The sequence below is a fragment of the Anser anser genome (genome assembly GCF_964211835.1).
Source record: "Anser anser genome assembly, chromosome: 4".
Classification (NCBI taxonomy): domain Eukaryota; kingdom Metazoa; phylum Chordata; class Aves; order Anseriformes; family Anatidae; genus Anser; species Anser anser.
The window spans coordinates 32700166-32714532 of record NC_139724.1 but is presented as its reverse complement, the minus strand read 5'-3'; the positions used below and the strand labels follow the sequence as shown (position 1 = coordinate 32714532).

The window sequence follows — 14367 nt, the reverse complement described above, 5'->3', positions numbered from 1 at the left end:
TGACTCTTGTTACAGTACCAGGAAGGCACACATGTTGTCCATTTCTTCCAGGTGCATATTTTATCTAAGCCCCACTGAAATCTGTGGAAGAAGTCTTGGGGTGTTGGATCACAACCCAGTATTTTCAAGTCTTTTGAAATTAAATGAACCCTACAGTTTGTTAAAAGGGAGATGCTGGAAATGTGTCCACACCCAGATACGCAGGACTTGAAGCAGGAATTTCTGAGGTCAACACAAGCAGGCTTGACTTGCTACTCACTTTGTTTGGATATGGAACCAATAATGCCATTTTAGAAACTCTCTAGAATTCCCCACCTGAAAGTTTTCAACCAAATGCAGTGGGCGTACATAGGGAACAGAAAGGTATTCCTCCAAGTTGGGCTGATGAGTGGGCATCATCTAGCTCCATCCATTCTCAAACATGTCAGCTCAATGCACTATGCACAATTCAACTTCCATTTTCTGAGACTGCTGACAGCTTTTCACAAGCAGTTTACATGCAGTTTTAGGGCAGGCAACTCAGAGTGTGTTAAATACTCTAAGCTTCAAAACAGTGTTTAATATAAGATTATTTTCCAGTGGATAAGGTGACATGGACAGGGCTGATATTCTTAAACATAGTTTGTAGTGCTGCAATCCATTGTTTTGAACTACATATTCAAGATATTTTTCTAGTTGTAGTGAGATTTTCAACTAAAGTTTTGAGTATCACAGTGGATAATTTCAGTCCTTTAACGTGACATCTGCATTTTCAGGCATTTGGTTTGGCATCTATTGCTTCATCAGGCACAGGACTCATTTGGGTCAGTCAAATGCACAGTAATGGGGCAGAAACTTTGATTCTTGTGACTCTGATTAGCAAGGATTTGGTACTTTCTACATTGCTGAGGTAGCACATCCGTATCAAGAAACAGAACCATTTCACAATTTCAGACTACCCTAATACCTCTCGGTATTCCTTATAGAAGGTCTTCTGTTTCATACTTTGTACAAGAAAAGCTTTTTTTTTTTATAAGTAATAGTTCTAGCTGCAACGTAAAGTGCAAGCCTAAAAGAGAAGGTTTTATATGCTCAATTTTCCTTTCTGTAAGGCCCCTTCTTTTGCTTAGGCAACCACATTTTTTCCACTGTTTTAAAAATGTTGTGCGTATATACAGTGGAATTTTCAAAGCCACCACGAGGATTTGGATGCCAGACTGCAGTTCAGTTTAATGAGACCTGAACATCCAAATCCGTACTCAGATTGAATATATATTAGACTTTGCATACGTGATGGTGAACAGCTAGCAGAACGAGCAGCTATGCAAGACTCAAAAGTATACTCAATTTGATATTGCAACACCTTAGTTGTTCCAACCAGATCATCATCAGCAAACTAAGCCACACAATGCCATAGTCAGTTGGTTTTGTTGTGCCAGATACTAGGAGCAAGAAGCTGCAAAGCCATTTCATTTGCAAAGTAAGCCAAATTCTAAATATAAACCTACCATTACAGTATTTTCCATTACAGTCACAAGTGCGTCCCATTCTAATTAGCGTTTTTACAGGATTTGAGGGAACACCACCCTCTATGCACAGCAAACTTGTGCCAGTTCCCTCCCCGCAAGGATTCCCCATGTCCTTCCTCTACCCCAGGGGCTGGTTTTCAAGGAACAATGAAGTTAGGACATATTGGGAGCTCTGACCAAGGAGAATGTTTAATTACAACACCCCTGCACACTGCTGCCTATGATGGCCACCTAAATCACCAATTGGCCTTTGCCTCCATGGGCTGTAAATTTATAAAGCCATACAGACACAACTGTCTGTCTGGTGTTAGCTGATGTTCTAGCAATTTATTTTATTTTTTTTTTGTAAGGACAGCACATTTTTGTCTTACAGGTCTCCCAAGAAAGGTTTTGCATATATTCATACTAACTGTGAGGAAGAAAGGCTAGGGAAAATTCTTCAGGAAGCTACATGTTAAAGAAAAGTTAAAGAAAAGCAAAGAGAATCAATAGCAACCAATCATAAATAATAGTAGGAATGAGCAGTGCAATAGACTTGGCAAAAGACTTGGTTCATTTTTATCAGAACTTTTTTTTTTTCTAAGTCTAGACCTGGTTTAGGACCAATTCCTGTCTTCAGTTGAAGATAAACTACAGACTAAATATGGACTTATGTAAGTAACCAGTGTTTTTCTCATATCATTTTAGAAAATAGGTATATATATTTTTATAATCTTTAAATGATGAATTCCCAAAAACTATGAAAGTTTTTCCTCTTTGCACAGGAATCTGCTTGAATGTCAATTTAATGATTACTACTGGTAGATGGAATTTTGATATCCATTTGGTAGTGATTTACACCAGTGTTTTCAAGGCTGCCAACAAGAAATCCAGAAGGCAGGCAGCCAAAATTCCAGAAGAGACAACTGTCTTTTATTTTATAGCTTATGCATTTTGAGCTTAATATGATTTTCCACTAACAAGTTCTGTACCTTCTCCAAAGTGTTAAAACTGGTGTGCAGAATTGCAAGTAACACAGCCTGTTCAATTCAAGCTAATATTAAACTCATGGTAAATTATAGATGTTACACTGTTTACTTAGGGGAAAAAACAGTAAGGTTAGAAGAACTATGCATGATTTATTGCAAACATTTGTTTCAATAGCCACTTCTTTAAGCTTGACAGTATACAAAACAACAATATGTTATCTAAGTGTTGTTTCCTGTTTGATGTAGAATGAGCTAATACACAAAAAGGAAAAAATTCTTGTAGCATTTAAGAGGAGCACAAAGTATGTCTTGGTTATTTCATGTGCTTGAGAAATAGGATGTGAGTCACAATCCTTTCAGAGAGGCATCAAAACCAAAATATATCTGAAGGAGCAAAAAGAACAGAAACAAGATTTGCTCTTTTTCAGGCAGAATTACAGCAGGCCCATGTTAGCAAGTGTGGTAAGGTCCAAATCTTTGTACAAAGTATGACTGCATGCCTGAAAATCTATAGCACTAATATTATTCTATTTGCAACAGCAATATTTGTGAAGAAAAAGCTATTAAACCATTAATCTATAATCTATACTTGAAACAACACCCTAGATACCACTTCATATTCATCATTGTGAAACATAGTTTTGCTTTTTGAAGCATTTGATCTTCCACCGATCACCCACTGCAAAGACGATCCCTCTATGAGGATAGCATGTGCTTGTTGCTCCTACTAAGAGCAACAACAGCTGCCACTTGACCGTGGCTGCCTGAAACTAAAATGATAGCAGCTAAGATGCTGACTATACAGAAAAAGCAGTTCTCTGTGTCTTGTTTGCCTCCTGAAACTACAAACACACAGAGCTGAACATCACAAAGAATACCTCTCATTTAATCAGAAATGACTTTACAGTCAAGACATATGTCAAAACCAAACAAGCTGTAGATGGTGCAATTTTAACGGGTGGAAAACAAGTTTTGTGGATAACCTTTAGCCTTTATAATAGAAAAATCTGCTAAGTTTTAAAATAGTGTTTTATTATTTGAGCTATGAAATTATTATGTGTTGATGTCATGGCATCACATTACAGTTGCTTTTTATGTACACAGATTTCTCACTGAAATGTCATTCAAAAATTAGTATTTTCCATTCAGTTGCAAAAATAACTACTGCATCAATAAGCAGCCAAAACAAGTTACTTTGAAAGCTCATGAATTAATCTTGAAACTTTGGTAACTGCACATGCAGTCTATATCGACATAAAAATGCAAAAACACATTTTGCCTTCTTCAGATATAGGTCCAAAGAAGTTTATCCCACAACCCTGGGGCAGCCAATCTAATGACCCAATTCATACTGAAACAATGGACTTGAACTGATGCTCTATATCCAGATATGAACTGGGAATGGCTCCTCCTCTTTTCTTCCCTCTTCCTGGTACAGGTTTTCATCCAATTATAAAACTTTTATTCCTCTTCTTTTTTAGTAAGATTTCTCGACCCTGATGAATCCCTAATGAACACATGTAATGAACACATGCCAGCTTTAAAAGAAACACTCTTGCATAGCAGCATGGATCTCATTGCAAGTTTGTACCATGCAGGTGCAGCCTTAGAAACAGGATCTTATTTGAAGGTAGGTTATGAACCCACAGGCTGTAAACCAGCAAGGATCATGACATGTATGACTGAGGCATTACACATGATACTAATCCCACATGATCATTCAATCTAACAGCACTGTATGCATTTCCTTTTAGCTGTTACAACCTATACAATATACACCCTCTGTACATATCCAACTTGGAATAGGTTCCCAGGCACTAATTGCTCTTACCTATAGCTCAGTTTTAATATACATGATGCAAAAGAACCATCAACGACTTTTAAATATACACAGAAGAGAAACCAGAGTTACTCAAGATTTTCTGTGTTTTATTGATCTGATACAATATACAAGCATACACAGCAGTATAGGCATGTGTACATGTCTGAATATACGTACATAGATGAAATGCAATATGTATGATACATACAACAAACAAGGCCAGGTATCTGGTCTTGCAGAGATGTGCCCAGCACAGGACCAAAGAGCAGGGTGGAGGCATACGAGCCCTTCACAACCGTAACACTGTCCTATCCTACAGCTGCCTGGGGACCGGGATCCTTCTGTCCTATTGACAGAAAGACAATAGATATTTATTACTCTAGGAATAAAGAGGAAAGTTACTTTTATCTTACCATTGGTTATTATGTTTTCCAGTGGACCCTATGAGTGATCTGTTATTATGCAGATAAATCATGACTTTTTGGCCAAAACTGCCATACTTGCACATCCCTATAGTACCCTCTCCTGAAGCAACCACAGCGGCAGTCAGAATCTACCAGCATGCTAATACAGGTTTTCCACAGTAAACAGTTACTACCATTAATTTGTTATTGACACATTATGAGAAAAAAAAAAAAAAAACAAAAAAACCTGTAAACTCGATCAAGTTGGATATCAGGCACCTGTCTGTCTGATTTACATGGAAAACCACACTTGCTGGGAGCTGCAAAAGGAGAAACTTCATGGACTCACAGCATACCCTACAAAGAATAAGAAGGTTTGTTAGAAAGCTTGTGGCTATGTTAATATATTAACATTTTCAGCTCTTGAAAACAGAAAGAATACTGGTGATACAGTTCCAACAGGCGTATTTTGCTTGTTAAACAAAAACATTTCAAGCCATACATTTTTCCACAGACTACCGTCATTTAATAACCTAGACCTGAATTTCTTCCTCTGTTGCAAGTTCATGGCTTGGACAAATAAGACACGTTCCTATCATTCTCCCATTAGACATTACTGGAGAAGCAGTAGGTGTCTGCATGGTAAGTAAAGATAGAGAGGGAGAAAAACTGGGGGTCATAGCTGGTGAAGGGTATCCAGAATTTTGGATAAATGGAGAACGAGGGTATTTTTTAAATACTTGCACTGATATTGTATTTGGCATTCGAGGGGGCACTGTCCTTATGCCAGGTTGAGCTATTGACGTTATCAAGGGAGGAGGAAAATTAGAAGATTTCTTTTCCTTAGGGAAGCTATGAATGTGTACACTTTCATCCTTCAGTTTTGCAATATCATTAAACACTGAGGCAAGAGGTTGAAATCTGGGTTGCCAGATGAGCACATTATCCCAGTTGTAACCAACTCTAAGATCCTCATCAGAGGTGCCACGAGTTACAAGCGAATCATACCCAGAGTCCTGCCTATCCGATATCAAGGCATATTCTCTTGTGAGGTCTGCCATTATGTCCTTCTCTTTTATTCCAATTTTCTTTAGTGTCTGGGACAACATTGTGTTCTTTGTATAGGCAACATCACAGGCTTCTTCTCCACCTTCACCTTGAATGGCCTGCATGCTCTCCATACTTCGTGTGGTAGCCACATCATTTTCACCAGACTGCCAGGAGAACTGGTCAGACTCTCTTGGGATTCCCGAATCTGGTACCCGTGAGCCTTGCTCACTCAACACAGAGCCGGCCCTCTTTCTACAAGGATGTTCATTGATCCTTTTGATTTCCTCATCCTCCGCTGTTTCTCCTTCAGCAGAACTGCGGCCACTGGAGTCTGAATGCCTGCAGGGGACACCACCATCCTTCCTCTCTTCGATTCCTGCCAAGCTCAGCCATTCTGCTATGGCACCCATGGGAAGCATACTGCTCTCAGTACTTTGGATTTTCTGGCAGTCCTCATCTTCTCTGGCCAAATTGAAATCAGAAGCCGAGGAGGATACTGCTTCTTTTTCCACACCAGAGTTCATTGTATCTTTCTGCTTATGTCTCAGAATCAGTGCAATAAGGCTGATAGAAAGCAGCAGGAACACTATCAAGGAAACAGAAAGGCTAAAGGTCAGGCTGTATGCTGACACGATGGGATAACTCTCAGGAGAATTAGAAACATTCACAAAAACAGTGCATACAGTGAACTTTGATTCCATTTTTGGGCTCTGTGCTTTTATCAACAATTCCAGGCTGTCATCATTCCATTTGCTGCCATTTTTCTTTCTATGAACACTTTCAGTCAAATATATATTACCACTGGTTTGATTTACAGAAAAGAATGGAGAAGTTTTTAGCAGTGAGTAATGAACAACTCCATCTAGTCCACCATCATTATCTGACGCTGTCACTTGGCCAAGCAACTGGCCTGCTTCGTTTTTCTCAGGGAGATTGAAGAAATACCGATCTTGTGCAAACACTGGGTCAAATTCATCCTTTCCCTCAATATCTACCTGAACTGTAACTGTGGCCAGTGAGTCACCTTTGTCTTTTGCTTGGATTATGAGACAGTACCTATTCTGACGTTCAAAGTCAAACATTTGCTTTGTATGAATATCTCCTGTCAAAGCGTCAATGAAAAACATATCATGGTCTCTAGGAACTTCACGTTGAGCCAAACATGAAGACTGGATGGAGTAGGTAAGATGTCCGTAAGAGCCTTTATCAAAATCCAGTGCATTAATAGAGCACACAAAAGAAAAAGTAGGCAAGTTTTCACTGACAATACAGTTCATGCTGGGAAACAAAAACAGTGGGGCATAATCATTGTCATCTAGGACACTAATATGGACAACAGAAAAAGCCACATTTTTTACATCAGCTCCTCCATCTGTGGCTTGGACAAGTAAAGTGAATTTCATGGTATCCTCATAATCCAGAGTTTTTATCAAATCCACTGATCCAGTTTTCCCATCCAAGGAAAAATACTGTTTGTCATTTCCAGAGATTATAGCGTAAGTGATCTCTGCATTAGTGCCCACATCACGGTCATTTGCTGAAACTTCAGTGACATGACTATGTACAGAGGTGCTTTCTTTAACATGAATATGGTACTCTGGGCTGCTGAATACTGGAGGATTATCATTGACATCCAGTACAGTTATTAGCACGGTAGCAGTGGAATTCAAGGAGGGCATTCCATGATCAGAGGCAAGGAGGATCAAACGATGAGAAGCAGCAGTTTCCCTGTCAAGAATATTGCTCAAAACAAGATTGCCAACGAGTTTGTAGGATGTTTCTGACTCCATGACACTTGTTTCCACAGTGAATAGATTCTCAGCATCACCATCAATAATAGAGTATTCCATGTATGTATTTTCATGTGTCCAGTCATAGTCAACTGCTGAAAACACGAGGACACTTTCTCCAACTGAGGCATTCTCTCTCACACTGAGATTGTACAATGCCCTTGTGAACTGAGGGGCATGGTTATTTACATCTTCTATGTGTACCTCTACGGAGGTGACTGCACTCAGGGCAGGATTGCCACCATCCATGGCAGCTATCAGAAGCTGAATACTGGTATTGTTTTTCAGCTGTGACATTGGTTTGGTAGTGTACACTGAACCTGAAAATAAAATAGACATAATAAAAACCCACACTCATTAAGACATGTAAATGTTATTGCAAAAGCTGAATCTTATCAGTCATGTCTAAAAATGACATGGTTGTAATGTAATGGTTGCACACCCCAAAGTAATTCTACGAAATCACAGCTAATGCTCTAAGCCAAGGCCTACCCACAATGATGCAGTATCAAATACACATACTGCATTTAGACTACCAAAAATGTATCTTCCTTATAGCAGGCTGAACATGTAAACTGTAGAAAACAAGAGGCAAAATAAAACATTCAAAAAATTCATCTCACAAATGCCTGGGAACAGAAAGTGACATGCACTTGCTCACTGAACAACAGTTACACATCGTTTTCACAGTATCTGATGATCTCTGAAGCTGACATTATCAAAAGTAATACATACACATGCATACTGAGACACACACACACCCACAATTTGCTACCTCCCAGAGTGTTACAGACTTCGGTCAGAAAAATCAGTAAATCTCTTCACTATTAAAGAAAATTATGTACTTTGGAAAGTGTGTTCTCAATTTAGAAAACTTTTAAAATCCATTTAGGATTATTGAATAACAAGTACTGTAAAGTAGAAATCTTAAAAACATACAGCCCAAAATGTAGAAAAACTCCATTATGATATGTTCATCTTATTCTGAAAAATAGTAGATATGAACTTAAATTTAATGCAGCCTAATATGTGATCTGAAATGTCATGAGACAAAACAAAACATATATCAACATTTTATTAAACTACATCAAGGAAATAGCACCTATGAAATGCTGTAAGTAGATATCTTGTGCATGGTTCAGGGACAAATAGAACCCTGGTCTTTGATAATATCAGTTCTACAGAGATAATGGCAGATTTAGCCAAAATATATGGTGGACTTCAGTCATCAATGATTTCCAGAATTGATCACTGGAAATAGGTGAGGAATGGAATAAGACTTTTCAGTTTACAGTGAATAAGCTGAAATAATAAACTATGCTTACAGACTCACCATTCTTATGATCAATAGAAAATCCCTCAGAGGAGGAGAGGATTTTGTAGGAAATCATTCCATTATGCTGTGAATCCCTATCCACAGCAGAGATAGTCAGAACAGTGGCACCCACTGAAATGAGTTCTGGAAAGCTCACCTGGCACGTAAAGTAAAATGACAGTTTTGATAAAACTTAATGAAATATTTTGAACATAAAAAGATACATTTCCCTTCATTTGATCTGGTTAGGGGAAAAAAAAAACCACACAAATACAATTCCCAACTTTGTAAAGTTTCACCTACCCATTTCCTTCAGGGACAAAACGAAGAGCTGTGATATTGAAAATATTGCATACAATATAGCCAAAATTTATAGTAAGATTTAAATAGTAGTAAAATCCATCTAGTTCAGGTTTAGTTATGAAAAATTCAATGAATTGCTGAATTTCTCTTCAGTAATACACTAATGGAAGGAATACTTCACAGCACTCTCCCTGGCACTCTCCCTGGCTTTCTCACAGGCTTTTCTCCCTGCTTTCAGAAATATCTTGATTTCTACATATACAATACAGTTTGCAGTGCCAGTCTGGGGAATCTAAAACAAACAAACAAAAAACCAAAAACAAACAAAACCCCCACAACTCCTAAACCCTGAAAATTCCAGCACTAGAGCCTGAATAATCACCAGATTACTCCTGTAATTTAATTTGAAAAAACATTTTTTTGTTTTCTTCACTTAATCTGGAAAGCCAAGCCAGTCCTTGCTCTTCTTAAGAGCTTCCATTATCTTTAAAGGACAGTAAAAGGGTAAAAATTACAGGACTGTGAATAGGGAATTATACATATCATTGTCTAAAAAGAAGCAGTGTACCATACTGTCCAGGCAACATATCAAAACATCAGGACTGTGGAGAGAGTTCAGCTGTTTATGTTAGCATAGTCAATAGAACTGTACTGATTTACATCAGTTCATAACCCTGCCTGTAAGGTCTGCTTCTATCTACAAAAAATTCCTAGCACCTGCACAAGCAAGTACTTGCCTAAACTATTCGTCAAAATCAGACACACACGAGTGTTGAGAAAAACTTAAGGCCAGATCTAGAAATCATTTGAGCATTAAAAGTGTATTTTTTTCTGGGATCTTGACTTAAAAGTCTAAGTGGGTGATTTACACAAAGCCTGACAACTCAGATGCCTGAAAGTTTCACAGGTGCCTAGAGCCTGACCCACAGTTATCTGAGCAGCTAAACTGCTTCCCCCACACATGCTCAGAGGTTGAAATTTCTCTACTAAGCCAAATGTTTAAACTTATTTCTTAAAGCTGTCTGAGATTTACAAATGAAGCATTACTAAATCAAAGTCTTCTGTGGTGCCTCATATATTTGGCTCTGAGCACACCCTGCACACAAAAAGCACCAAGTCAAGCAAAGAGCTCAGTCCACGGGCCCGCAGAACAGCTGAGGCCTGCAGGCACCACAGGAAGCAGCCATCTTGTCCAAGCCCTGCTCAGAGCAGGGTCACCTAATGCACATAGCTCAGGAGCACATATGCTTGTGGTTTTGGATAACTCCAAGGATGGAGACTCCACAGCCTCTCTGGGCAACCTATGCCAGTGTTCAATCACTGTTAGAACAAAAAGTTATTCCTGAAGTTTAAAAGGAATTTCCTGTATTTCAGTTTGTGCCCATTGCCTCTTGCCCTGTCACTGGGCACCATGAAGAACTGTCTGGCTTTTCTTTACTCCCCCCACCAGGTTAGGATACATTGGTAAGATACCTCCTGAGCATCTTTCTTGCCAGACTGAACAATCCACGCTCTAGGCTCTCTTGGGCAAGCCCCACAGCCTAGCCACACATGAATGAGGCCTAAAGAGAGGACTGCTTTGGCAGCCTCATCTCCCCTGCAGCTCCAGACTGTCTCTCTCCTGTCTGTAACCCTCATCGAAGCCCCACAGCCTTCGTCTCCCATGAAGAAGTCAGGCCTATTATTTAATTAAAAACCTTTATGTGGATTCCGATTCTGTGTGCTTATTGGCATGGCGCACCGGGCACGAACCCACGGACAACATCTTGGTGGCCTGTGGCTCCTAAAACAGCTTTGGTTCAAAACATGTCAGACAACTTGTCTTCTACAATTGTCTAGTAGTTCAAAAGCTGAGCTGTGCCTTCAGTCTAGTAGGAGCTGTTCGGGAGGTCAAAACCGATACACCCCCACTGCCTAGAAGAGTGCCATGGCTATAAAGCAGGGCTACATGTTACAAACATACATGTTTAACCTACCACAGGGACATTTACTACACCTCTGAAGAGCTGCATAACTGGAAGAGCTGCATAACTGGAAATGAAGAAATGCATGCCATAGTAATTGGGCCAAAATAAACGTACCAACTTGTTTACCATTCTGTCAGAAGGAACAATCAGTCCTGAACAATGGACACTGCTCCCCAAACTGGTTTTGGATTATATCCAGTAAGTGTGTGATGAATGCATAGTGTAAGGAGTACAGCTAGCATTCACACCACTTTTCTTCTGAAGCCAGAATATACAAACACGAAAACAGAACAAGTCTTCCAGTCCTTTCAGCAGAATTCTTAGGAAAGGGCAGGGGTTTCCTAGAAGAGCATTTTGCACGATCTGCTGTTTCTGTTCTCAGTAATAGTTTGCAGAGACCTCCCTTCTTAGTGGTGATCAAATACATTTTTAACACACAAATGTGAACAAGCCCTCCCACTACTTATCCTCATATAGAGAAGGACATCACACATTTGTTGTTTGTTTCCCACTTCCCCACCTGATATGAATCCTGAGTAAACACTGGTGGGTTATCATTGATGTCCAAAACAAGGACTGTGAGTTCTGTTTCTGTTTGATGGACAGAATCTGAAACTATGATTTCCAGCTTATACACAGCAGTTTCTTCAAAATCTAATGGTTCCACCACTGTGACTACACCGGTGTGTTGATCGATAGCAAATTTCATTCCAGAACTATTGTCATCAGTAAAGCCAAACTGAAGTGCTGGGTTGGAGTCCGCATCAGTTGCTGACACTTGAGTCACTGTAAAACCAGGAAGGACATCTGAAACAATAATTTTTGGAGTAAGTAAGTCATAGATAAAGATGATATTACAATTTCTGAGGATTTTGCCAATTTTCTAATACTAAATCTTAGGCATATGTAATCTTTCTGCCTTAGATTTTTTTTGTCTTATGGCTTCATGTTTTAGAATAAAAGCAAGATCCAGAAATAATACAGAAACAAGTAGCAGATTTCTTCACATGCTTCTGCTTCTTCCCAGTTTTAGTCTGGGTTTTCTTTAGGCTTTCACAGATGCAGTATACTGATAACTGCTTCTTCACCAGCAACAGGAACTTCCATGTTTTTCCACATGGCAATATGTGGAAATGTGATATATGTTTAGCTGACATGAATTTACTGAACGGTGTCACAAAATTCCACAGGAATATTTAACTGAGGCATTAACTGAGTCTCCTGGTCTTTCTAGAATCAACAACCGCAGTTATGATAGCTTTTCCACGGGAGGAAGAGGCCACTAGAGAAATATCCAGCCAGAGCCACATGGCACAAAACCTTAAGGGCTCAATATATATTTCTAGGAGATTTAGAAATTGTATACAGACAGCTTTTGTCATGTGTCAAATTGACAGTACCACAGATTCCAAATTGAATCCGACTATCAGTGATAATCTAATCAAGCCTGGAGCTAACAGAAACTAAACCATTTCCCATTTGCACACCTGGAGCATTAAGCCTCAAACATGTTGTGCCATGCCCTCAGGCAAATGTTCTTAAACTGAATAAAAAATAAATAAATAAATAGCCAGTACTTTACAGCTGCTGTGCATCCATGGCTCCTGTTCTTGTCATTACCAGTGGGAGCTAAATTTAGAAAAAGCTAAAAAAAAATCACTGGAAAGACAGCCTTGATACATTCTGTTAACAAGAGGATTGGACTAAGTCTTTATAAACATGCTGCTGCTTATCTTAATGCATCACATATATGATGTCTGTAATTGAAACTGCTGGGCTTAGGACTTAAGATATGCAAGTGCTGAGCTAATGTCACACAACATACCAGATGGGATGAGAACTCTGGAGGTCTGGGCCCTTTTCTTCGTGTTCATCAACTAGATCAAGCTACATAGCACTTTAAAGTTTCATTCAAATTTACAGAAAGAATTTCTTTCATCACAATGAACTTCAGAATGTCTAATTTCTAGCAATGCTGGTTTTAACACCAAGTATTGTTATTGCAGAAAAGAAGAAATTGAAGACATCTGAACAATATGACATTGGAGTCCAAAAGGAACAGATTACAGATGTATTTCTGTAGAGTTTGTTTTTCTTTCTGAATTGCCTATGATTTTATTCCAAACTGTTCTTAAATACAATGTCTACAGAGTAAGAACAATGCCTCTGAGAACAAAAGCAGATCACATTTTACTTTGATATTTCAGTATTAATATGATCCATTATCCTTTTGACTATAATCTTACGGTTAAACAACTCACTGAAAGTACTGTCGTGGTCTGACAAATCCTGATCTTATCACCTAGCTGTACCATGACACTTACTTTCTGGGACCTCCACTTCCCCCAGTGGTTGGACAATCGGAGCATTGTCATTAACATCTACCACTTGTATCCTCACAATACTTGTAGCAGAAAGTCTAGGGTTTCCTTTATCAGCAGCTTGTACAACCAACCTACAATTAAAGGAAGCAGCAATTGTCACCATCTGTCAAAATTCACAGAATTATTCACCAATGATATAAACAGGGAAAAAAACAGGTTAGCTCTTTCAGCTCCTTGTTGCTCAATGTAAACTCCATCTTTCTTTCCATAAGGGTGACTGTCTGCAGTTTTATGATTTGTCTCTTGTATGAACGATGTCCAAAAGACTCTAGGTGGCAAAAATATACTGAAAACAATGACAAAAGGATGCATTTATTTCACGCAATTTCATATGAAATGCAGGTAGTTAAAAAAGCTAGCAAGACTCTTGCAAATAAGACATTTCTCCAGAAAGCAACTCAGAGCAGGAATAAATTGTAAGTATTGAATTGTCCTTTGGAGGAACCTGACTGTCCTCATTGATTACGGAGAGACAACAGAAACAAGAAAATCAGGTGTTATGAAAACTTCCAAAGTAATACTCAGACAATGTCTGTGGAGATATAGAATAACCCCCCCCATTATATTATTAAGCGATAAAATGAAACTACTGAATACAGACACCATTTCTCGAAGTTCCCACTGGTTTTAGTGGGACCAGAATCTCATAGTCAGATTAAGAGAGCTTGCCTTTAGGCATCCATGTTAGGCCTGCATAAGGATCAGTAGTGAACTGTCAACAACGTTTTGATTTCCACAAACAACATAGCAAAGAAAACAATAAGCAAGGATAAACACAGATAGAAGGATGTTTACTCTGTGGGAACCAGCTTCTAAACAATAGAGAGAAAACTGTTACTGTAAGCAAAAAATTCTT

At 38.9% G+C, this 14367-nt stretch overlaps 1 protein-coding gene across 8 annotated transcripts in view; it reads right to left on the bottom strand.

Annotated features, from left to right (window-relative positions):
• Positions 1 to 4913: 4913 nt before the first annotated feature.
• Positions 4914 to 14367, bottom strand: part of DCHS2 (dachsous cadherin-related 2) — a gene marked incomplete at its 5' end in the record, with an annotated part of 107218 nt that continues 97764 nt past the window's right edge. For all 8 annotated transcript variants that reach the window (XM_083835067.1, XM_083835068.1, XM_083835069.1 and 5 more), the window contains 4 exons: positions 4914 to 7862; positions 8876 to 9014; positions 11648 to 11934; positions 13452 to 13582. In XM_083835067.1, coding sequence (XP_083691193.1) covers positions 5236 to 7862; positions 8876 to 9014; positions 11648 to 11934; positions 13452 to 13582 — 3184 coding nt within the window. In that variant the 3' untranslated portion in view covers positions 4914 to 5235. The remainder of the gene's footprint in view (positions 7863 to 8875; positions 9015 to 11647; positions 11935 to 13451; positions 13583 to 14367) is intronic.